The sequence below is a fragment of the Eubalaena glacialis genome, chromosome 19, assembly GCF_028564815.1.
Source record: "Eubalaena glacialis isolate mEubGla1 chromosome 19, mEubGla1.1.hap2.+ XY, whole genome shotgun sequence".
Taxonomy (NCBI): domain Eukaryota; kingdom Metazoa; phylum Chordata; class Mammalia; order Artiodactyla; family Balaenidae; genus Eubalaena; species Eubalaena glacialis.
In genome coordinates this window covers 42,402,413-42,424,396 of record NC_083734.1, presented here as the reverse complement: position 1 = coordinate 42,424,396, position 21,984 = coordinate 42,402,413, and the positions used below count along the sequence as shown (strand labels likewise).

Genomic DNA, 21,984 nt, shown 5'->3' with positions numbered 1-21,984 from the left:
AGTGTGTCCATCAGGTTATTTTATGAACTTAGCCTATCTTGCCATGAAAGCCTGGTGTGAAGGATTTTATAAAAATATATCTTATAAAGCAAATTTGCTTAGAGCAAAGGTAACTGAAATAGCCAGAAATACAAAAAGTTGCTATTGCTTTCTGTCAATAATCAAGACATGAAAAACGTTGTAGGATGTCAAGAAGCTGGAAAAAAAACAAAAAAAAGAGTTAAAGATGCAGAATTTCAGGAAGACTGAGAAAAATTGAGAGATAACCTGGAGGTAGCATTCAAGTCTCAGCTTACAAAAAGATGAAAAAAAGAAAGAAATGTTCCCTGTTGTCTTACTGCAGCCATTGATAGCATCAGTATAGAGGAATTCAGGGGGAGTTTCCAGGGGGTCCTGGAAAATGGGAATAATGAATGCTGTTTTCTGTTTTGTGTGTTTGTTACATAAATCAAGCTATTTATTATGGGCTAGCAATGTTTCAAATGGTGGAGCTTCTACTGGCCTTTGCATGCCTTCAGTCTTCTGAGGGCAGACGTTACTGTGACTGCAGAAGTGGGCTGGGAGGTTCCGGCACCACCAGCTACAATTTTCATGCAGGAACCCCAGTGCCTGGTCCCCACAACTTAGCTCTTCATTTTGGTTTCACCTCAGAAGGAACAAGTGTACTTGGCGTGCTGGCGGATTTCAATTTTCTTCACCATTCTCCTGACGGAGGCATCAAAACAGGTCCCATATTTACTGATGATTCTGACCTTAGTGCATTTAGCCTTGTCGTTGCAAACTAAGGCTGAGCCCAGAAAGCGGATGCTGTTTTCTGAATTAAGTTAGGATTCAGCACTATTCAGAATCTCTGGTCTTCATGAAGGTAAGGGCATAAAATATCAAGCATCAATTTGACCAGAGAAGGGTTAAAACTCAAAAACACAAATAACAAATCATTTCCAGAAGGCCACACCTTGCCTCTTCATTCCCTGCTGGCTTTTCGAGAAACGTCTCACTACTGCACGTCTCCCAGGCAAGATCTTCAGTAGCCACAAGGGGCCAAGACAATGAGAAGCCCTCTTTCAGGCTGGCTGAATCAGCGGAGGCTCTTTTATCTTCTTTTTCTGGCGGAGGCCTGGGCAACCACAGGCTCACAGCACCCTCTGCTGTTAAATTACAGAGGACAGTGCCTTGGTGTTGGGATTGAGACCACTAGAGAATTCTGGTCTGGGGCAAGACGCAAATGACAAGAGCAAAAGAAACTCAAAATTAGTTTTCATGCAAAACTTCAGGATGAGTTAATCTTGCTGGTAACAGGCAGCAAAGACACAGCCAAGGAAAATGGGACAGTGGAACTTTTCCAGCAAGACAGCTTTTCAGCCTGTTCCAAAGCTGAATGGAAATCCCTGACTCAACTCACACCAAGGATCCAAAACAGGCAAAGTACACTTTTTCAAGCACCATTTGTAAAACACATGGAATATTGTCTTCATAGAAATACAGCCCAGAGTAACAGAAAAAGGGAGACAAACAGGCTTAGAATTAAATGTAGGGAATTAGGGGCTTCTCTTCTGGGCCCTCTGGCTTTCAGCATGATAAGGTGTGTACCTGCCCTAACAGAGGTAAAATTAGGAGCTACATGGCAACATTGTAATGGAAGGTTTTCACTTCTCTTTATAGCTTGCTTATTTGATCCTTTTTCCTTGCCAAAAGCACCAGACAGCGTTAAGATCCTTAAATGCCCCCGTCCTGAAATCACTTATTTAACCATGAGAGAGATGCTAGTTTATAAAAGAAAAGATTTTGGTCATATATATATATATATATATATATATAATTTGTGTGCTCTTTTAAAGTATATTACGAATACTTACATAACTACTTAAATATACTAGCTATGCTACTCAGAGGCCACACAACATGGTGGTTAGGCAGATGGGCTCGGGAGCCAGATTGCTGGTTCAAAGTTGTGCCCTGCCATTTACTAGCTGTGTGACCCCGGCGATCTCCTTATCTCTCTGTGCCTCAGTATCCTCATCTGTAAAATGGGGATGACAATGGAATCCATCTCATGGGGTTGTTCTGAGAATTAAATGAGTTGATATTTATAAAGTGCTTAGAACAACGCCTGGCAGAACTATATATGTTTAACACCAACCGATAATTAAGCAATACCAAACAATAATAAAATAAAAATTAGGCAGTGGCACTGAAGTCTGCTTTTCACTATTTGGAACTGCAATTAGCAGAGGGTTTTATCAATGTAACTTCCTTGTGTTTGTGAGGTGTTTTTCAGACTATGTTTTTGTCACCCTCTTTTTGCTGGGGTGTAACACAGGATTTACCTTCTGTTAATGGGGAGGGAGGTGGGCCTCTGGGGACCAGAAGAAATGGCCTAAAATTGGTGGGAGAGGCTCATTTGGGTGAAGAGCAACACAAGCTTCATGTCTGTCTTATTCTTTGCCTCCTTGTAACAGCCAAGTAAAAGGTGCCCAAAATATATGACTCAGTCCATCAGCCTTTTTAAGACCCTGTCACCTTCTGGGGCTGAGGACAATTCGCAGTCCAGAATTTCTATAAAGAAGGGGCTCAACGATGACCATCTGGTTGGAAGGGAAACCAGCAGTTGTCTTAGAATAAACTAGTTTTGTTTGCCTATTAAGCGCACTGCTGTATTTGAGATGGCCTGGATACTGAAGCCCAGGAGCGACTAAATTCTACTCAGGCCTCTGTTGTCTCTGCCACAATCCTCCTCTGCTCTCCTCCCCCCATTATTCTCTCATGTCACCCTGTTCTTTTCCTGTTTGACTTAACAGAATGTATAATTTTACATTTATTTGCTTCTCTCTCCCCTTTCTTCTCCAGGACCTCAAATACCATTGAAAACAGTGACCACAGCTGTATTATCCACCAGTGTGGCCCAGTTCTTAGAACAGTGTCTGACACACACTACAATCTCAATAAATACCTGCTGAATACATGAACAAATGAATTCCGTGATGGTTTATTACATACCCAAATCAACAATAACAACAAAAACAAGTTAGGTGACATGGAAGAAAGAGGAACTTTTATTTTCACAGAAGAAAAGGTTGATTCTGAAACACTTGGCTTTGAGGATGTTTGAGGATGAGCAGGGATATTTACAGGAGGCCTCGGCTGCAGGTGGCTTCTGCAGGGAGTTCACGGAAGGGCTCAGCAAAAGAGAGAGAAGGCTCTCACTATCAGCGCATCTTCTGCTCTGGACACCGGCCAGTTCACCAAGACCCACTCTTGTTCCTTGACATTGAGAGTCTGGCACTCTGCTAGCAGTAGTCTTCACAGAAAGTGCAGACCTTTCTGGAAAAAAGAAGAAAACTTTCCATCACTCTTTCCCAAATAGCCCTGGTTTCCCTCCGTCGAAGGAACTTTAGTCATAGTTTGGATCCAATTCAGGAAAGGAATGGGAGACACAGAAGCTTTCTGCAAGAATATTTCATTAGGGTATGTTTAGCTGTCTGTTTTCCCAGCAGGGCTCTGCAGTTTATTTAAGTTCTTATTAGGGAAAAGACCTGGCATTCTAGCATAACTTGGCTGGCTCTCTCGTTTCCACTCAGGACTAAAGGGAGGGGTGGAGCTACAGGACATTTAGGCACGATGCCTGCCTGGATTCAGGCTGTCTCCTGCTCTGTGTCCAGCTTTCATCTGATGTCTTTTGTCTTTCATACTAAAATCTGATCCAACACCTACATGTGCACGCATAGCTACAAAGGAGACCCTCACCTTGGTGTGAGCCACAGCATCTGTCTTCAGCAATTTATGGGTACTTAAGTCATAAAACTTTCTTAGCCAAGAGGGAGCCCTTTCTCACTATTTCTATGCTGTAAAAGTGGATTCTAGCAATGTTGCAGAATATGCAATCTATGTGTGTATATGTGTACCTAAAACTCTACCACGTTTTGTGCTAATTAATACCTATTATTCTCTTGGTCCTCATTTAATGTTACTCTAGTAAATGATCAAACTCACTCTGCTTGATTTTCTGGTGAACCTCACAAAAGATAATCCACCCCGTCCCTTGAATACTAACTGTACCTCTCCCCAGGGCATTGGATTAGGGCCCCTTTGACAGGTGTGAATGACATCACCAGTTCAAAATGTGCTGCTTTATTTTCCCTTCCTTTACACAACTAGTTATTGTTTTCACATAATTAGCTCAAATGTTGATGCATTTTCCTAATTGAGTTATTTCAGAAAATTCCTTCTTTCTTAGGACACCGTGTTCACATCCCCACTTGCAGGTCAAGAAATTGAAGGTAAGGGAAAGTCTCAGCAGGGAAACCATACATCCTGGGTTTGCCCGAGACCAACCTGGTTTGTGGTTCTGGAGAGATGTGTGGAGCACCCCTTTCACTCTTAGAAGTCCCCAAGTTTGGATAGTAAGTGATATGGTCATTCTAAGCCCACATGACCAGAACCCACCTGAGTGGTGGCAAGCAAGGGTGGCCCCAGTCCACTGCTTTTTTTTTTTTTTTAATAAATTTATTTTATGCATTTTTGTCTGCGTTGGGTCTTCATTGCTGCGCGCAGTCTATCTCTAGTTGCAGCGAGCGGGGGCTACTGTTCGTTGCGGTGCGTTGGCTTCTCATTGCGGTGACTTCTCGTTGCGGAGCACAGGCTCTAGAGCACAGGCTCAGTAGTTGTGGCACAGGGGCTTAGTTGCTCCGCGGCATGTGGGATCTTCTTGGACCAGGGATCGAACTCGTGTCCCCTGCATTGGCAGGCGGATTCTTAAACTTTTGGGTTTATTTATTTATTTATTTATTTATTTATGGCTGTGTTGGGTCTTCGTTTCTGTGCGAGGGCTTTCTCTAGTTGCAGCAAGCGGGGGCCACTCTTCATCGCGGTGCGCGGGCCTCTCACTATCGCGGCCTTTCTGGTTGCGGAGCACAGGCTCCAGACGCGCAGGCTCAGTAAATTGTGGCTCATGGGCCTAGTTGCTCCGCGGCATGTGGGATCTTCCCAGACCAGGGCTCGAACCCGTGTCCCCTGCATTGGCAGGCGGATTCTTAACCACTACGTCACCAGGGAAGCCCAGTTCACTGCTATTTTTCTTACACCCCGATGAAACAGAAACACAGAGGGAGGGAGGGAGATCACACACACAAGAAAATGAACTCATGGGAATTCCTTGGTGGTACAGTGGTTAGGGCTCCATGCTTCCACTGCAGGGGGCCCGGGTTTGATCCCTTGTCGGTGAACTAGGATCCCACAAGCCATGCGGCCAAAAAACAAACAACTCCCCCCCCCAAAAAAAAGAATTCCCTTGGGTCTCTGTTCAAGGGAATCCTGCCTGAGTCCTTCTGTAAGTAGGAACCCTTCTGTGAAGCAAATAATACTTCCCCGTCTCTCATCAACGATTCCATTTTGTACTGCATAACTTTTACACTACGGTTATGTTTTAAAACACGATACTCATTTAACTGAGAAAAGCAAGATGCAGAGGAGTGTACATTATGTTTCAAAAGAGGGGAGATTTATATACATCTATGAAAAAAATACTGCCAGAGGATATATAAGAAATTAGTGGTTGTCTCTGGCAAGGAAAATTGGGCAGGGGCAGGGCTGGAGAAAAATTTTTTTAAAATACGTTTTTTAGGGACTTCCCTGGCAGTCCAGTGTTTAAGACTCCCTGCTTCCACTGCAGGGGGTGCAGGTTTGATCCCTGGTCAGGGAACTAAGATCCCACATGCTGTGTGGTGTGGCCAAAAATTTTTAAAAATATAAAAATAAATAAAAATACATTTTAAAAAAATCTCTTGATGCCTTTCATACCCCCTCCGCAGCCTACTGATGCAACATCAGTGCCTAAATTTTGCCTCAGAAACTCAAATTTCTCTTCCTTCTGGCCACCTGCCTGCAGCCCAGCTCTCCCACTCATCCTCCTCCTGGCTCCAGCTGAAGTCTCAGACTCTGGACTTCTGTCCCTGCCAAGTAGGTTGCCTTGTGGCTTTCAGTCTTACCAGACAAGCTGTTTTAGCTTCTTTCACTTTGGGAGAAAACTAACTGGACACCGTCATTCTCTCCTTAGGGGCTCTTGACACAGGAGGAGAAAATGATTCCCCACCAGAGCTGTATCCACCCTGAACTTCCCAGAGGTATATCACATGCACATGTAAGCACATAACCTCATCCGGAGACCCAGGGTTCAACCATAAGTTTGATTTATAGGACCAACACAAACATCAAAGCTGACATGCCCTGTGAGGGAGAACACAGGGGCTGTTTGGGAGGATTGGTGTATACTTTGAAATGGAATGGCACATGAAAAAATACTTGTTAAATGTGAAGCTAATCTTTTTAACTACCTTGGATGCTTATTGCCCTATGGTACTAATTATATACCCATTGGCACCTAACTTCCCTGAACCTTCTCATCTATAAAATAAGGTAGTTACACTAAATCAATGGTTTCCAAATGGTGCCCTGTGGCTCCATGGGGGTACCTCAGGGCCCTCCTAAGCTCCTGCAAAACTCCAAGCCTCCACTCCTTTTTGCAACCAGATCAACACAGCTTTCATCCATTTCCAAATTGGGCTGTTATATGTAAGACTCATGAAGAAAAGCTTCCTTTAAATTGAAGACAAAAGTTTGAAAGCCACTGCACTAGGTAACCACTCAATTCCATCCAGCCAAATTCTATGAAGCCACGCTCCCTGCCTGCCTGTTTCTCTAGCAGGAACGCAGCAGAAATTCCTCATGTGGGAATTTTACCTGAATAAAGTCCTTGTGTGAACAAGGAGACAGACATCTAATCTGAAGCTATTCACCGGCAGCTGCTGGGTTCAAAAGACGCCTCCCTTGGCCTCAATCATAGCTCCAAAATAACCTGGGAAAGCATAGGAAGTGCCTGCACCCACGTCCATCCACAGGGGCACCGCCCAGGGATGCAGCTCACCTGGAGGTGGCGGAAGTGCAGCTGCTCCTGCTGTTGCAACCAATCCTCGATTTGCAGGTAAAGAGGAACTGAACATTAGGTAATCAAAAATACCCATTCTAGGTCATCTCCGGGAATCCAGTGTTTTCTTGAGCACTTACAGTTGAATATGTTACTTCCCAACACCACAGAGATTGAGGCACCCCTATTACTGCCACGTCACCAGTGAGGAAAGTGAAGGTTGAAAAGGCAAGATAACTTTCCCGGGTAAACAACAGAACCAGATTTTTTTTAAGTTATATTCTTAAATTGTGAAATATAACCTCATGGAATAAATCATAAATGTAGACAACAATGCATAATTATAAAGCAAAGCCCTATGTTTGTCACCCAAGTCAAGAAACAAAACACTGCCAGCACCCCAGAAACCACCCTCCCACCCCCACCTTGGGTCCCTTCTTCGTCCTGCTTCACTCCCTCCCCAGAAGTATCAATAAATGCTGTCCTGACTTTTAAAATCAATTCCTTGCTTTTCGTTATAGTTCTACCACCTATAGATGCACGAAGCCAGGACTACTCAGGTCTGTGAAACTCCAAAGTCTATGCTCTTAACCTTGAGATAATGCTTCCTCTTGTTCTATCAGCTGCTGAAAGATGACTTTAAATCTTCCACCAACTATGGATTTGTTTCTCCTTTTAGATCTGTCAATGTCTGCTTTATGTATTTTGAGGCTGTTATTAGATAACTATAAATTTAGAACTATTTTATCTTTTTTTTTTTTTGGCCACACTGTGCAGCTTGCGGGATCTTACTTCCCCCACGAGGGATTGAACCCAGGCCACAGCAGTGAAAGCGCAGAGTCCTAACCACTGGACCGCCAGGGAATTCCTTTTTTTTTTTTTTTTTTCTGGGGGGGCAGGGCCAATAATGATTCTTAAAGTGTTATAGCCTTAAAGTCTCATTTACCTCATATTAATAATGCCCCCAGCTTTCTCTGGGTTACTCTTGCCTGGTATCTTTTTCCATCCTTTTCCTACCTCAATAGCAGACTTGGAACATCTTTCTACTATATATTTTTGTGCCCTCTTGACCTATTTACAAAGTCATTGATACCTTTTAATTCTGAAACACAAGACTAGGAAAAGAAATAAGGAAAAAAATAAGAGAAAACAAGGAGATGTGAGTCTAAGCCCTAAGCCGAGCCTCTGGCCTGACTCACATCTCCTTAGGCAGCTGCATTTCTACATGAAGAAAGACTGCAGCTGGGTTTAGATAAATTACTACAGTTCATCAACATAACACTCACGGATAGGGTGTGCCTAACAGGAGCTGAATTAGAAAGCTGTTTAAGACTCACAGACATAGAGAACAGACTTGTGGATGCCATAGTAGGGGTGGGGGGTGGGGGGTAGGTAGGGATGGATTGGGAGTTTGGGATGAGCAGATGCAAACTATTATATATAGAATGGATAAACAACAAGGTCCTACTGTACAGCACAGGGAACTATATTCAATATCTTGTGATAAACCATAATGGAAAAATTATAAAAAAGAATGTATATTTATGTATAGCTGAATCACTCTACTGTACAGCAGAAATTAACACAACATTGTATATATCAACTATACTTCAATAAAATAAATTTAAAAAAATAAAGCTGTTTATTCACAAAGACACTGATCACATAAGCACACTGGAATATACTGTATAAATTCATATCCATCATGTAAATATACATGGTACCACAATCATTTCAAGTCAAACTATTTTATTGTCCAAGAGACTCCTTCTGTGGTCACAGGAGGCCAGCTGTCAACGGACAACCAGGGAGGCACCCGAGCCCTCACTCCTCTGCACTCTGCGTGCTGACGTAGTCCTGGAGAAGCGCCTGCACCTCTGCCCGACGGCTCATCTTGGTGGCCTTGCCCTGAAAGCGGCCTTTCTTCCCCGCTCCCTTGCCTTCCAGCACCTCAGCCACCCTGGGGAGCAGAGAGACAGTCAGGGAGGGGGTCTTTGAGGGAAAAGTCACAGGAAAACCAAGGGCAGCCCTGAGGCTTTCCCCTTGGGCTGGGGGGAGAGAAAAAGTAAATGGCTTCTAGAAATACTTATACATGTGCACAAAGATATGGGTACCGTGTTTATTTAAGAGCGAATAACTGGGGGCTTCCCTGGTGGCACACTGATTAAGAATCCGCCTGCCAATGCAGGGGACACGGGTTCGAGCCCTGGTCCGGGAAGATCCCACATGCCGCGGAGCAACTAAGCCCGTGCGCCACAACTACTGAGCCTGTGCTCTAGAGCCCACAGGCCACAACTACTGAGCCTGCACGCCTAGAGCCCGTGCTCCACAACAAGAGAAGCCACCGCAATGAGAAGCCTGCGCACCGCAACAAAGAGTAGCCCCGGCTCGCCACAACTAGAGAAAGCCCACGCGCAGCAACGTAGACCCAACGCAGCCAAAAATAAATTAATGATTATTTAAAAAAAAAAAAAAAGAGTGAATAACTGGAAACAATAGAAGTGTCTAGAAACGGGCTAAATTATGGCAACTTCCAAGGAGCAGGACGAGTGTAATTAGGAGTAAAGAGCTGTAGACACAAAGGCCTGTGGGAACAGCAGGGAAGCAACTGGGGCTGAGTGAGAAAGGTGGGCCTATGGCACTGGCCGGGCCTGTGCTGTCTGAAGAGGCAGCCCCCGCTCACGTCCTCGTAGATACTAACCTGCAGGAACGTGAGTCCAGTGTTGCAAGAGTGTGCCTTTTTTTCTTCCTTTTTTGAGAAAAGCTAGAACTCTCTATTTTTAAGTAAAAATCTCCTAATTTTAAAATGTAGCAACTAATTTTGAAAATTTAAAGTAGTACACAGGCCAAACCAGTCTATAGGCCACAGCTGGCTGCCTGTCAGGAACCTCTGCTCTAAATACTTCTGTTTTCCTTCAGTGTTTTACAATGAACACATATTCATCAGAGCCAATCAGGACTTCAAAAACCCTAAATGCCAGAAAGAATATAGGGCACTCCACCTCCATATCTAATTTAAAATAAGAAAATATAAATAATATAAGAGTAAAAAAGTCCAACACAATTCTAATTTTTCTATAATAACTACATCATTACCTTTTTTGATTCAGTCTCAAAACCCTAATTTTTTTCCCCAAGTTTGTCTGTGCCTCTGCTTTGCTGATGCCTTAAGCAGGTGCTTCATCTGCCTAGTGAGAATCCAGCACCTGTATTCATGTATCACTTATGAATCTCAATTTCTAAAAGAAAAAACACAAAGCACGTGAGATTTGGAGCCAAAAGTCCTGGGCTCGAGTCTCAGTTCTGCCACTTTAACCGTGAGATCTCAGGCACACAATGTGCTGTCCCTCACCTGTAAAACCGGGAATGATGGTGGTGATCATTATTTCTGCTCAGGCAACATCACATGGCTGTGATGCGAATGAAAACGAGATGCAGGGGCTTCCCTGGTGGCGCAGTAGTTAAGAATCTGCCTGCCAATGCAGGGGACACGGGTTCGAGCCCTGGTCTGGGAGGATCCCACATGCCCCGGAGCGACTGGGCCCGTGAGCCACAACTACTGAGCCTGCGCGTCTGGAGCCTGTGCTCCGCAACGGGAGAGGCCGCGACAGTGAGAGGTCTGCGCACCGCGATGAAGAGTGGCCCCCGCTCGCCGCAACTGGAGAAAGCCCTCGCACAGAAACAAAGACCCAACACAGCCAAAAATAAATACATAAATAAATAAATAAATTTATTTAAAAAAAAAAATGAGATGCAGATGTGGTGGCGCTTTGCATCCGACAAGGGTGCTATTAGTAGGTTAGGCTTACAGGCTCTTCCACCCGTGCAAAGCAGTCCACGGAAGATTACCTGGGCGCCAGGGTCTCCACAGCCTCAGCTGGCCCTGCCAGTAAGAAGAGTCCAGCACCTTTCTCTTCGCCCACAGTTAAGAACAGGAGGGTCTCCTAGGATGGAAGACAAGAAGATGAGCCCTGACACTTAAAAGACGTGCAGTCAATCCCCCCTAAACTGCACTCTCTTCAGTCTCAAGAACAGACTTTTATCATATTGCAATATATAAAGATACCATATCAACACAGTGTACACCTTATACAATATTACATACCAATTATATCTCAATTAAAAGAAAAACAGGTTTTCCCTCCTAAACCACAAGTGATGTTCCTGATGAATGTAAGGCAGCCCCTCCACTCTGGGGCCCACTAGGGACAAGAAACTTTGAGAGTGGCTATAGGAACTTAGGTTGAATATTAAGAAGGGGGCAGAAGGCTGCTGACCATGACCAAGCATAAAATGCCTTTCATGATCTGACTCCTGCCCAACTTTGCAGCCTGGTCACCCCACTCCCCCACAGCCCCTTGCACCCTGTGTCTGCTATCGCCGAAACCTCCGTGTTTCCCTCTGCCTGGCCATCTCGGCTCCCCTGTCTGCCGATGACCGCTAAGCAGTCTTCTAGGCCCCTCCCCTGAAGCCTCCCCAGCCTTTCAGGGAATGCGCTCCTCTGCCTCTAGCACTGACCACCCTAAATTATAAATGTCGGCATACACGGTTGTCTCCCAGACTCAAGAGTGAGCTCCTTGAGAATCCGTACTCTCTACACAGAAATAAGAAGAGAGATACACACACGCTGCTTGGCCCAGAGTAGATATTCCCAAAAGTGTTTCCAGACTGAATGCAAAAGAGAGACCTGAAAACCACTAAGCTCTGGTCAGGACCGGGACGGGTGGCTGAAGCCAGAGGCAAAGGAAAACTGAAGGGATGGCCTTCTAAGGAACTAGCCAACCCCCGTATTTCTGAAATCAGCCCTCAGCACATATAAATGTGGGTGGCATGGAGGAGTTCCAGTTCTGATAAAAGGAGCTCTGAAGCTGGTAAATGTCACAGCCCCAGAAAGGTCAATACCATTGACCAGGCTTGGCACCTAAAACAGAGCCTGGCTCAGAATCAGTGCTGAGAAAATAGCGTTGAATGAATTTCTGTTCCCTGTTCTTCACGTGTTCATGCGGAGGGACCTCGGCTAACCTGACGCCCCTCATTAGGTCTCCACCCGGGGCGGACAGAGAACCTCATGCTCCTCTTACCTCTGACCCAATCTCATTGGCGATGATATTCATGAACTCAGAATCACCCTCCTTCCTAAAACAAAGGGCAAAGACATCAGATCCAAGTTGCAAGGGGAGCTAGGAAACTGCAGGAAGCCCAGCTCCTCCTCGTGAGGCTGGCCACATTGCTGCCTTCTGTGCAAAGTCCCAGAGAAAGAGAGTGCTCTCTGAGGGCCAGCCTGGCATCTTTCTAAGCCTCGGCACGTTATAACAAGTTTTGCGTTTGTTTCTGTCTCCCTTAAATAGGATTCACCCGGGTAAGTGGAGACCTGTTAGATGGCAAAGGAGATGAGGGAAGGCTCTAATGAAAGTTATAGTGAAGATGTTATATCAAACCCAGGAAATCTGCAAGGCAACACGCTTCTTCGGGTCTTCTCAGCCTTAAGAACACCAGGGGCGACCCGCCTCCCACTCTGCACTGCATACAGGGGAGAGGCTGAGCCCTAAGCCTAGCACCCCTGGCCTCACCTGTGTAATGTGACCACACCTCCCCAGTCCGGGCTGTTCCTGAGGCTGTGGGCAATGTGCACAGCCAGGTCTCTGAGCAGATTCAGGTTGTTCTGAAAAGGATACCATAACTCAGTTGACAGGTGGGGAAAGGGTAACCAGAGAGAGCACCATCTCTCGACCCCTCCCCTCCCCTCCCCACTCACTGCCCACTAACATGCTGCACATCCAGTTAGGTGGAGGGGCTGAGTCTGGGGAGCCTATTCCAGGCAGAGCCCACACCCTCGCCACCCTCCCTGGATAAGTCACCTTCTGCAGGAGCTTGCTGGAGTTCTGTAGCTTTTTCACTGCTTCCACGTGATCCTCCGCTCCACACCTGCAAGAGAAAGGTTCGTGGAGGCCTGCCCAGTTTTCCAACTGCTTTTGGTGTCAGGCATAAATCAATGGCGCCCTTCTTGATGGGACCCGGGGACATTCCAAGGAAGCCTCAGGCTGTTGGGGAAGAGGATGTAAAGGAAGAAACCATTCTGTGTGCATCTGACTGACTATCCAAAGCACTTTAGCATTTATGACCGCATCCTACCCCTAAAGATAGAGTATTCTGTCTGCCGTACAGGTGGGAAGGCTAAGCTCCGGGCTGCCCAGGCGCTGAGAAAAGGAGGCAGTGGAAGGGGGCGTACTTCAGCAGAGCTGTCAGTGCTTTCTCAGTGCTGTGACTCTTCTCCATCCACTTCAGCACCCGATTCCCAGCCAGAAAGGTCACGTTGGTTTTGTTCTTTTTCCCCTTCTCAGACCCCAGGATTTTAATGACCTACATGAGGCAAGGAAGTAAAACACACACACACACACACACACACACACACACATAAACCGCAGCAGGTGTTGGACCCAAGGGTAGGAGAGATCAAGACCTCCCCGCTGGCTCGGAAGCAACACGGAGTGATTTCACTCAGGACCCCTCAGGTGTCCCCCTCTATCACTCCCAGCCCTGCTGTGATCCCCGACCTCCGACACCCTCTCTCCCACCCACTCAAGAGCCCTTCCTCTCCTACCTGAAGGTCACTGAGATTGCTCACGTGGGTCCCACAGCACATGTTGGAATCAACGCTCTTGATGGTAACAACTCGAATAGGCCCAGCATGATCATCCGGCAAACCCCGGCCCCTCACCTGGAACGCAAGGGAGGGAGGAGGGCTGTCTGAATTTTGATGAGGAGCCCTTGGAGGGCCACTCTACAGAAGCCACCCTGCTGGCTCTCCCCTCACCTGCTCCACACCGGGATCATCCAGGCTCAGTTCTCGCACATACACAGGCAGCCGATCTCTGATTTTTTCATTGACACTCTGCTCAATGGCAGCTACTTGCTCCGCAGTCACAGAGGGGCTGTCCAGCTCGATGACACTCCGGAGTCGCCCTAACTCCCTGCAAGAAGTAGTAGAGTGGTCACAGGATGCTGATGGGGACAATTAATAATAGAAGGAAGTTTATCATTTACAAAGCATGTTAATGGAAATGCTGTTATTTAATCCTCACAAAAATGGCACAAAGTAGGGACTGTCATTTCCACTTTACAGGTGAGGGGTGATAAGGAACATGATCAAGGTCATGCAAGGGATTCACCCCCTAGGTCACTGAGCTCCAAAGTCCATGTTCCTTTTTAAGCAAAGGGAGATGTTTCTCAGGGAAAACACAAAGTCATCCACCACCCCATCTTCGAGGGGAACAGGTGAGCACAACGGATTTTTATCCTCCTACCCCTGACTCACTACTAGGAAAGGAGCCAGCAGTCAGGGACCCATGCCTGACAGTTAGTCTTATGCCTCTTGCTCACCATGATGTTGTCTTCAGCCCAAACAGATGATCAGCAACCGCAGTGATGAGATGCTGCCCTGAGCAGAAAGAGGAGGAGATGGGAGAAGTGAGAAGTGATCATGAGTGACACGATCCCAATGTCAATGTCATCACAGAAATTCTCCTACTTAAGACTTGCCTGGCACTGGGTAATACTCTTGAGAGATACTTTATTGAAAATCCTCAGGAGAATTCTGCAAGAGGTTTTATGATGCCATTTCTTTTTTTTTTTTTTAAAGGGAGGGCAGCAAGCGTGGGTGACAGTTTACAGCTGCATCTTCTTCTTTTTTAAAATTATTTATTTATTTATTTATTTATTTATTTATTTATGGCTGTGTTGGGTCTTCGTTTCTGTGCAAGGGCTTTCTCTAGTTGCGGCAAGTGGGGGCCACTCTTCATCGCGGTGCGCGGGCCTCTCACTATCGCGGCCTCTCTGGTTGCGGAGCACAGGCTCCAGACGCGCAGGCTCAGTAATTGTGGCTCACGGGCCTAGTTGCTCCGCAGCATGTGGGATCTTCCCAGACCAGGGCTCAAACCCGTGTCCCCCGCATCGGCAGGCAGATTCTCAACCACTGCGCCACCAGGGAAGCCCTATGATGCCATTTCTTGAATGAGGAAACCAAGGTTTAGAGAAATCAAATAACTTGCCAAGGCAACAGTAGCTCGTCAGAGGCAGGATTTGAACTTGAGTTCTAATTGTGCCAGATTCATTCACTCAACAAAAATTTATCAAGTGCTTACCACGTGCAAGGCATGGGGCTTGGCACTAGAGATATAGTGCTATCCCTGATCGATGACAGCGAGGAGGAGGAGGAGGAGAAGGAATCAACTGTGAAGGCAAAGGGAACAAGAGAGCCAAAGGCTTTGAAGGAGGAAAGAAGCAGGATGTGTTCAAGGAATGGAGAGAAGGCCAGCATGGCCAGGATGCAGAGAGCGGGAGGCAGGAGCACCGGGTGAGGTTGGAGCGGTAGATGAGCGCCAGCCCAGGCAGGCCTTGTGCCCCATGGCAAGACGTTTGGCTTCATCATGAGCTACAGGTAGCCTTTGAAAAGCTTTAAAGCAGGGGAGTGGCCTGATCAGGCTTTCATTTTTTAAAAATATTCTGGCTGCTTTGTGGAGAATGGGTTGCAAAGAGACAAGAATGAACATGGGGAGACTAGCCGGGATGCTATTACAGAGGGCTAGGGAGAGACAATGAGAGCTGGGACGCGGATGACTGTGTTGACAGTGGAAGCAGATAGAGAAGTATTTAGAAAATAAACCGACATGACTCAGATTGACTGGCTACCCCTAAAGAAGTGTCTGAACTGACTTCCAGGATTTGAGCAACTGGGTGGATGCCGATGCCATGCACTGAACATACTGAAGGCGAAGAGAAGACCAGATCTGGGGGAGGGGGTGGCTTTTTAATTCCATTCTGGACATTTTGAGTTTAAGAAGGCTATGAGACATATACAGATATAGATATCAAGTGGGAAGTTAGTAATACTTAAATCCAGCAGTTATTCTAATACTTTTACTTTAACTGCTCATTTTGCTTTTATAACATTTATCACATCTTGCCTGAACTGGAGCTGATTCTGAATATGTCTGTCTCTTCCAAAAGGTTAACTCCTAGAGGACCCAAAGCACGTCTCAAACATCCGTGACATTCCCACACGCAGCAACTGCCCCATCCCACCCCACCTACCTGAATGCTGCTGCATGTGGTCAAACCTCCGTTCCCAGTCCACCCGGACCTGTACCTCAGTCCCAGGGGTCAGAGGTGTCTGGGTGAAATGATCAGCCTGGGCGCCCCGGCGGGTCACTCTCAGCACAGAGATGTCATTGATTGTACCACGGTCATCAGGCTGGGGAAAGAAGTAAAAATAATCGGTGGTAGCAGGCAGGGCTCACCCTAACTCCTGGATACAAAGACCCTCTGGCAAATGTTTGTGAGAAACACACCCAGAATTTGAGATTCCCTAAGGGAGAAGAAGCAATGCCAAGTGAGGTGGTCCACTTTGTTCATGAGGGGACTCTCTCTATCCTCTTCACTTGGAACACCTTTTGTTCTTCAGAACAAAATAACAGAATGAATACAAAAATTGTAACTACAGCATAAAATAGATAACTAATGAGAACCTACTGTATAGCACATGGAACTCGAAAACAAATAAATAAATAAAATTTGAAAAAAAAAAGTAACTACAGCAACGAAAATTTTAGTAAAACCCAAAGAAACTTAATCCTCACTCTCATTGCCTTGGATTAGATTTTTATCTTTCAATAGTTTCCAAACTGACCTGAATTTTTCTCCCTTCTTCCACTCTAGCTTCTACACTGCTACTAGAATTAAATTCAAAAATATTCATTAAAAATATCAAATATTACAAAATATCAACTGCTTACAAGACACTGTGCCTACCCAAGAATACAATGTAAATAAGACATGGTCCCTCATGGAACTGAAAAGTCTGGAGAAGAACAGGGACATGCTAACAGGCAACTGCAATATGATCTACAACATGCCATAGTTCAAAAAAGTACATTGTTTTAGAGGAGCTCAAAGAAAAGGAACCTAACAGTCTTGGGGAATCAGGGAAGACTTCCTGGAAGAGGTGATATATAAAATGAGACCTGCTATGGATACCTGAGGGCACAGGTTTTCCTTCAGCAGATCAGAAAACCTCCATGCTGGGAAAAATTGGAAGTTTCTCACAATCAAGTTTACTGAATATGTTCTCTCACATCATTTCTTTACCTAAGTACTTCCATGGCTCACCACAGCTTCCTGAATGAAGTCCACACACCTTAACACATCCTTCAAGGCCCTCTGAGCTGGCCCCCACTTACCTTTCCAAAGCCATCTCCAGCCTGTCATCAACACACACCAGAGGCTCCAACTATATGGGACTATTTTTCAGTTAACTAGACTTGTCAGATTCTTACAGGCTTCTCTGCCTTTGTGCTATTCTTTCGGCTGGGAAAGCCTCTCCCACAATGCCCACCTCTGGTGTTATTATTCTCCTTTCCCATGTTCTCATTGGACCTTGCCCCTACCCCATCACAGCACTGATAAGTCTGCCCTCTGTTGTGCTCCTTCAGGGGAAACTTCTTCAGTCCATGCCAAACACCCTAATCGAATTCCTACCTCAGGTCCTTTGCACTTATTCTCCCTCCCCGGAATACTCCCCACCCCCCCACCAGCACCACTAGATAATGTCAATGGCTTACCGCCTCACCTCACTTAGTTCTCAACTGAAATAACTTGCCCCCTACCTAGGAGGCCATCCCATCACTCTCTTTCCCTCGACCTTTAATTTTCTTTATAGCATTTATCATACCGGCATACTACTTATCTATTCACCATTTTGTCTGTTTTCTCCAATAAATATTCTACGTATGCAGAGACACTTTCTTGTTCAGCTTTTATCCTTAGAGCTTGAATTAGTACCTAGCATTTGTTACGGACAGATAACTATTTGTTGATAAATACCTGCTGAATGAACAAATGAACTGAATTTAACTAATTTCCATCTGTATTCATTACAGCTGGGACTGAGGACCAGGAGAGCATTTCCGACCTGCTCAGAAAGAATTAGGGGCTTCCTGGGAGGGGGGAGGAGAAAAGGGGAAGGGACGGGCCTGGTACCTGTCCCCCGCCCTCGGGGAAAAGCAGCGTGTCTTCCAGCACGACGTGGAAACCGCTCAGCACTTCCTTCTTGCCGTTGCTTCCTTCGGTCTGCAGCTCCGCGGGACTGCAGGAGACCACGGTGGTGGTGAACTGGGTAGAGAAGGATGCGAGAGTAAGCCCCGACCCCAACCCTCAGCGCACCGGGACTGAATCCAGCTCGGTGCCCCCTCCACGCTGCGCCCTCTTCCCCGCACCGCCGCACCCGCTCGGGGCATCAGGTTTCCCGCCCGCCGGCCGCACCTCCCTGGCGTAGCTGTCCCGCTGACACCGGAACGCCATCGCTGCTCTCCCAGGACGCTGTTAACCTTGCACACTGAAACGCCTGGCGCCGGACGGAGAGCGAAGCGGGACACTCTTCATTCCGGGCGCGTCTCTGCGCAGAAGCAAAAGGGCAAAGAACGGGGTGTGGTTTGGGCAAATTTATTGAAAACGCGAAGTGCAGGCGCTCAGGGTTGTTGAGGGACTATTTTAAGACTTTGAAGAAAACCAGAAGACAAGACAGAACAAAACTGCGGCCTGAACTTGTCATAGCACTTTGTTTGGCCCCGTTGGACCCCAGGGATGTACGTAATTCGGCCCCGCGGAAGCCCGCCTGATCGAAGTGGGGATGGTACTGGCTTGGATAGACAGCAACGCCGCCCAATGGAAATGTAATGCAAGCCACATATGTTAATTTTTCTTTAAAGCTCTTTTTTTTTTTTAAATTAATTATTTATTTGGTTGCACTTGGTCTTAGTTGCGGCAGGCGGGCTCCTTAGCTGTGGCATGCGAACTCTTAGTTGCAGCATGCGTGTGGGATCTAGTTCCCTGACAAGGGATCGAACCCGGCCCCCTGCATTGGGAGCACTGGGATCTTATCCACTGCGCCACCAGGCAAGTCCCTTAATAATGTTTTGGGGTTTTTTTGTTTTTTTTTTTTAATCAGTCATCAATTTTATACACATCACTTTATACATGTCAGTCCCAATCGCCCAATTCAGCACACCACCATCCCCACCCCACCGCAGTTTTCCCCCCTTGGTGTCCATATGTCTGTTCTCTACATCTGTGTCTCAACTTCTGCCCTGCAACCCGGTTCATTTGTACCATTTTTCTAGGTTCCACATACATACGATATTTGTTTTTCTCTTTCTGACTTACTTCACTCTGTATGACAGTCTCTAGATCCATCCACGTCTCAACAAATGACTCAATTTCGTTCCTTTTTATGGCTGAGTAATATTCCATTGTATATATGTACCACAACTTCTTTATCCATTCGTCTGTCGATGGGCATTTAGGTTGCTTCCATGACCTGGCTATTGTAAATAGTGCTGCAATGAACATTCGGGTACATGTGTCTTTTTGAATTACGGTTTTCTCTGGGTATATGCCCAGTAGTGGGATTGCTGGGTCATATGGTAATTCTATTTTTAGTTTTTTAAAGAACCTCCATATTGTTCTCCATAGTGGCTGTATCAATTTACATTCCCACCAACAGTGCAAGAGGGTTCCCTTTTCTCCACACCCTCTCCAGCATTTGTTGTTTGTAGATTTTCTGATGATGCCCATTCTAACTGGTGTGAGGTGATACCTCATTGTAGTTATGATTTGCATTTCTCTAATAATTAGTGATGTTGAGCATCTTTTCATGTGCTTCGTGGCTGTCTGTATGTCTTCTTTGGAGAAATGTGTATTTAGGTCTTCTGCCCATTTTTGGATTGGGGTGTTTGTTTCTTTAATATTGAGCTGAATGAGCTGTTTATATATTTTGGAGATTTATCCTTTGTCAGTTGATTCATTTGCAAATATTTTCTCCCATTCTGAGGGTTGTTTTTTCGTCTTGTTTATGGTTTCCTTTGCTGTGCAAAAGCTTTGAAGTTTCATTAGGTCCCATTTGTTTATTTTTGTTTTTATTTCCATTACTCTAGGAGGTGGATCAAAAAAGATCTTGCTGTGATTTATGTCAAAGAGTGTTCTTCCTATGTTTTCCTCTAAGAGTTTTATAGTGTCCAGTCTTACATTTAGGTCGCTAATCCATTTTGAGTTTATTTTTGTGTATGGTGTTAGGGAGTATTCTAATTTCATTCTCTTACATGTAGCTGTCCAGTTTTCCCAGCACCACTTATTGAAGAGACTGTCTTTTCTCCATTGTATATCTTTGCCTCCTTTGTCATAGATTAGTTGACCATAGGTGCGTGGGTTTATCTCTGGGCTTTCTATCTTGTTCCATTGATCTGTGTTTCTGTTTTTGTGCCAGTACCATATTGTCTTGATTACTGTAGCTTTGTAGTATAGTCTGAAGTCAGGGAGTCTGATTCCTCCAGCTCCGTTTTTTTCCCTCAAGACTGCTTTGGCTATTCAGGGTCTTTTGTGTCTCCATACAAATTTTAAGATGATTTGTTCTAGTTCCGTAAAAAATGCCATTGGTAATTTGATAGGGATTGCATTGAATCTGTAGATTGCTTTGGGTAGTATAGTCATTTTCACAATGTTGATTCTTCCAATCCAAGAACATGGTATATCTCTCCATCTGTTGGTATCGTCTTTAATTTCTTTCATCAGTGTCTTATAGTTTTCTGCATACAGGTCTTTTGTCTCCCTAGGTAGGTTTATTCCTAGGTATTTTATTCTTTTTGTTGCAATGGTAAATGGGAGTGTTTCCATAATTTCTCTTTCAGATTTTTCATCATTAGTGTATAGGAATGCAAGAGATTTCTGTGCATTAATTTTGTATCCTGCAACTTTACCAAATTCATTAATTAGCTCTAGCAGTTTTCTGGTGGCAGTTTTAGGATTCTCTATGTATAGTATCATGTCATCTGCAAACAGTGACAGTTTTACTTCTTCTTTTCCAATTTGTATTCCTTTTATTTCTTTTTCTTCTCTGATTGCCATGGCTAGGACTTCCAGAACTATGTTGAATAATAGTGGTGAGAGTGGACATCCTTGTCTCGTTCCTGATCTTAGAGGAAATGCTTTCAGTTTTTCACCGTTGAGAATGATGTTTGCTGTGGGTTTGTCATATATGGCCTTTATTATGTTGCCCACTTTCTGGAGAGTTTTTATCATAAATGGGTGTTGAATTTTGTCCAAAGCTTTTTCTGCATCTATTGAGATGATCATATGGTTTTTATTCTTCAATTTTTTAATATGGTGTATCACATTGATTTGCGTATATTGAAGAATCCTTGCATCCCTGGGATAAATCCCACTTGATCGTGTTGTATGATCCTTTTAATGTGTTGTTGGATTCTGTTTGCTAGTATTTTGTCGAGGATTTTTGCATCTATATTCATCAGTGATATTGGTCTGTAATTTTCTTTTTTTGTAGTGTCTTTGTCTGGTTTTGGTATCAGGGTGATGGTGGCCTCATAGAATGAGTTTGGGAGTGTTCCTTCCTCTGCAATTTTTTGGAAGAGTTTGAGAAGGATAGGTGTTAGCTCTTCTCTAAATGTTTGATAGAATTCACCTGTGAAGCCATCTGGTCCTGGACTTTTGTTTGTTGGAAGATTTTTAATCACAGTTTCAATTTCATTACTTGTGATTGGTCTGTTCATATTTTCTGTTTCTTCCTGGTTCAGTCTTGGAAGGTTATACCTTTCTAAGAATTTGTCCATTTCTTCCAGGTTGTCCATTTTATTGGCATAGAGTTGCTTGTAGTAGTCTCTTAGGATGCTTTGTATTTCTGCAGTGTCTGTTGTAATTTCTCCTTTTTCATTTCTGATTTTATTGATTTTATTGATTTTTATTTAAATCACCATATCCAAAATATTATTTCATCATGTAATGTGTATTTTAAAATAAGTGAGTTTTTTTCCCCCTGTACAAGATTTTCGAAACCTGGTATGTATTTTACACTTACAGCACATCTCAGTTCGGCCTAGCAACATTTCAAGTACTCAATAATCACGTGTGACCATTGCTATGGGATTGGACAGTGCAAATAAAGAGGTTAACAGAAGTTAACAGAAGTTCAACTGCAATCGGTGCCTTAAAACGTTAAATGG

At 44.9% G+C, this 21,984-nt stretch overlaps 2 protein-coding genes across 2 annotated transcripts; both read right to left on the bottom strand.

The window, feature by feature from the left end:
• Nucleotides 1–494: 494 nt before the first annotated feature.
• Nucleotides 495–968, bottom strand: LOC133080825 (large ribosomal subunit protein eL43-like). Its single transcript, XM_061176921.1, is given in 2 exon segments — nt 495–814; nt 956–968. Coding segments are annotated over 2 exon segments (333 nt in total).
• A 7,683-nt stretch (nt 969–8,651) lies between these two features.
• On the bottom strand, nt 8,652–18,353 carry AARSD1 (alanyl-tRNA synthetase domain containing 1). The gene is made up of 12 exons (XM_061175864.1): nt 18,236–18,353; nt 17,954–18,085; nt 16,010–16,169; nt 14,300–14,357; nt 13,734–13,890; nt 13,521–13,637; nt 13,149–13,279; nt 12,778–12,844; nt 12,490–12,581; nt 12,001–12,055; nt 10,769–10,863; nt 8,652–8,879 (listed from the first exon to the last, which is right to left on the bottom strand). The coding sequence occupies exons 1-12, from the start codon at nt 18,272–18,274 to the stop codon at nt 8,744–8,746; spliced, it is 1,239 nt and encodes a 412-aa protein (XP_061031847.1). The 5' UTR covers nt 18,275–18,353; the 3' UTR covers nt 8,652–8,743.
• Nucleotides 18,354–21,984: the final 3,631 nt, after the last annotated feature.

What these genes read in the sequence shown, in the direction of transcription:
- AARSD1 (XM_061175864.1), bottom strand. Translation starts at nt 18,274, where the DNA reads ATGGCGTTCCGGTGTCAGCGGGACAGCTACGCCAGGGAG. An exon ending in GGGCTGAAGACAACATCATG is followed by an intron (nt 13,891 to 14,299) that starts GTGAGCAAGAGG and finishes TACTTCTTGCAG; the next exon opens with GGAGTTAGGGCGACTCCGGA. An exon ending in ATGATCCCGGTGTGGAGCAG is followed by an intron (nt 13,638 to 13,733) that starts GTGAGGGGAGAG and finishes CTTGCGTTCCAG; the next exon opens with GTGAGGGGCCGGGGTTTGCC.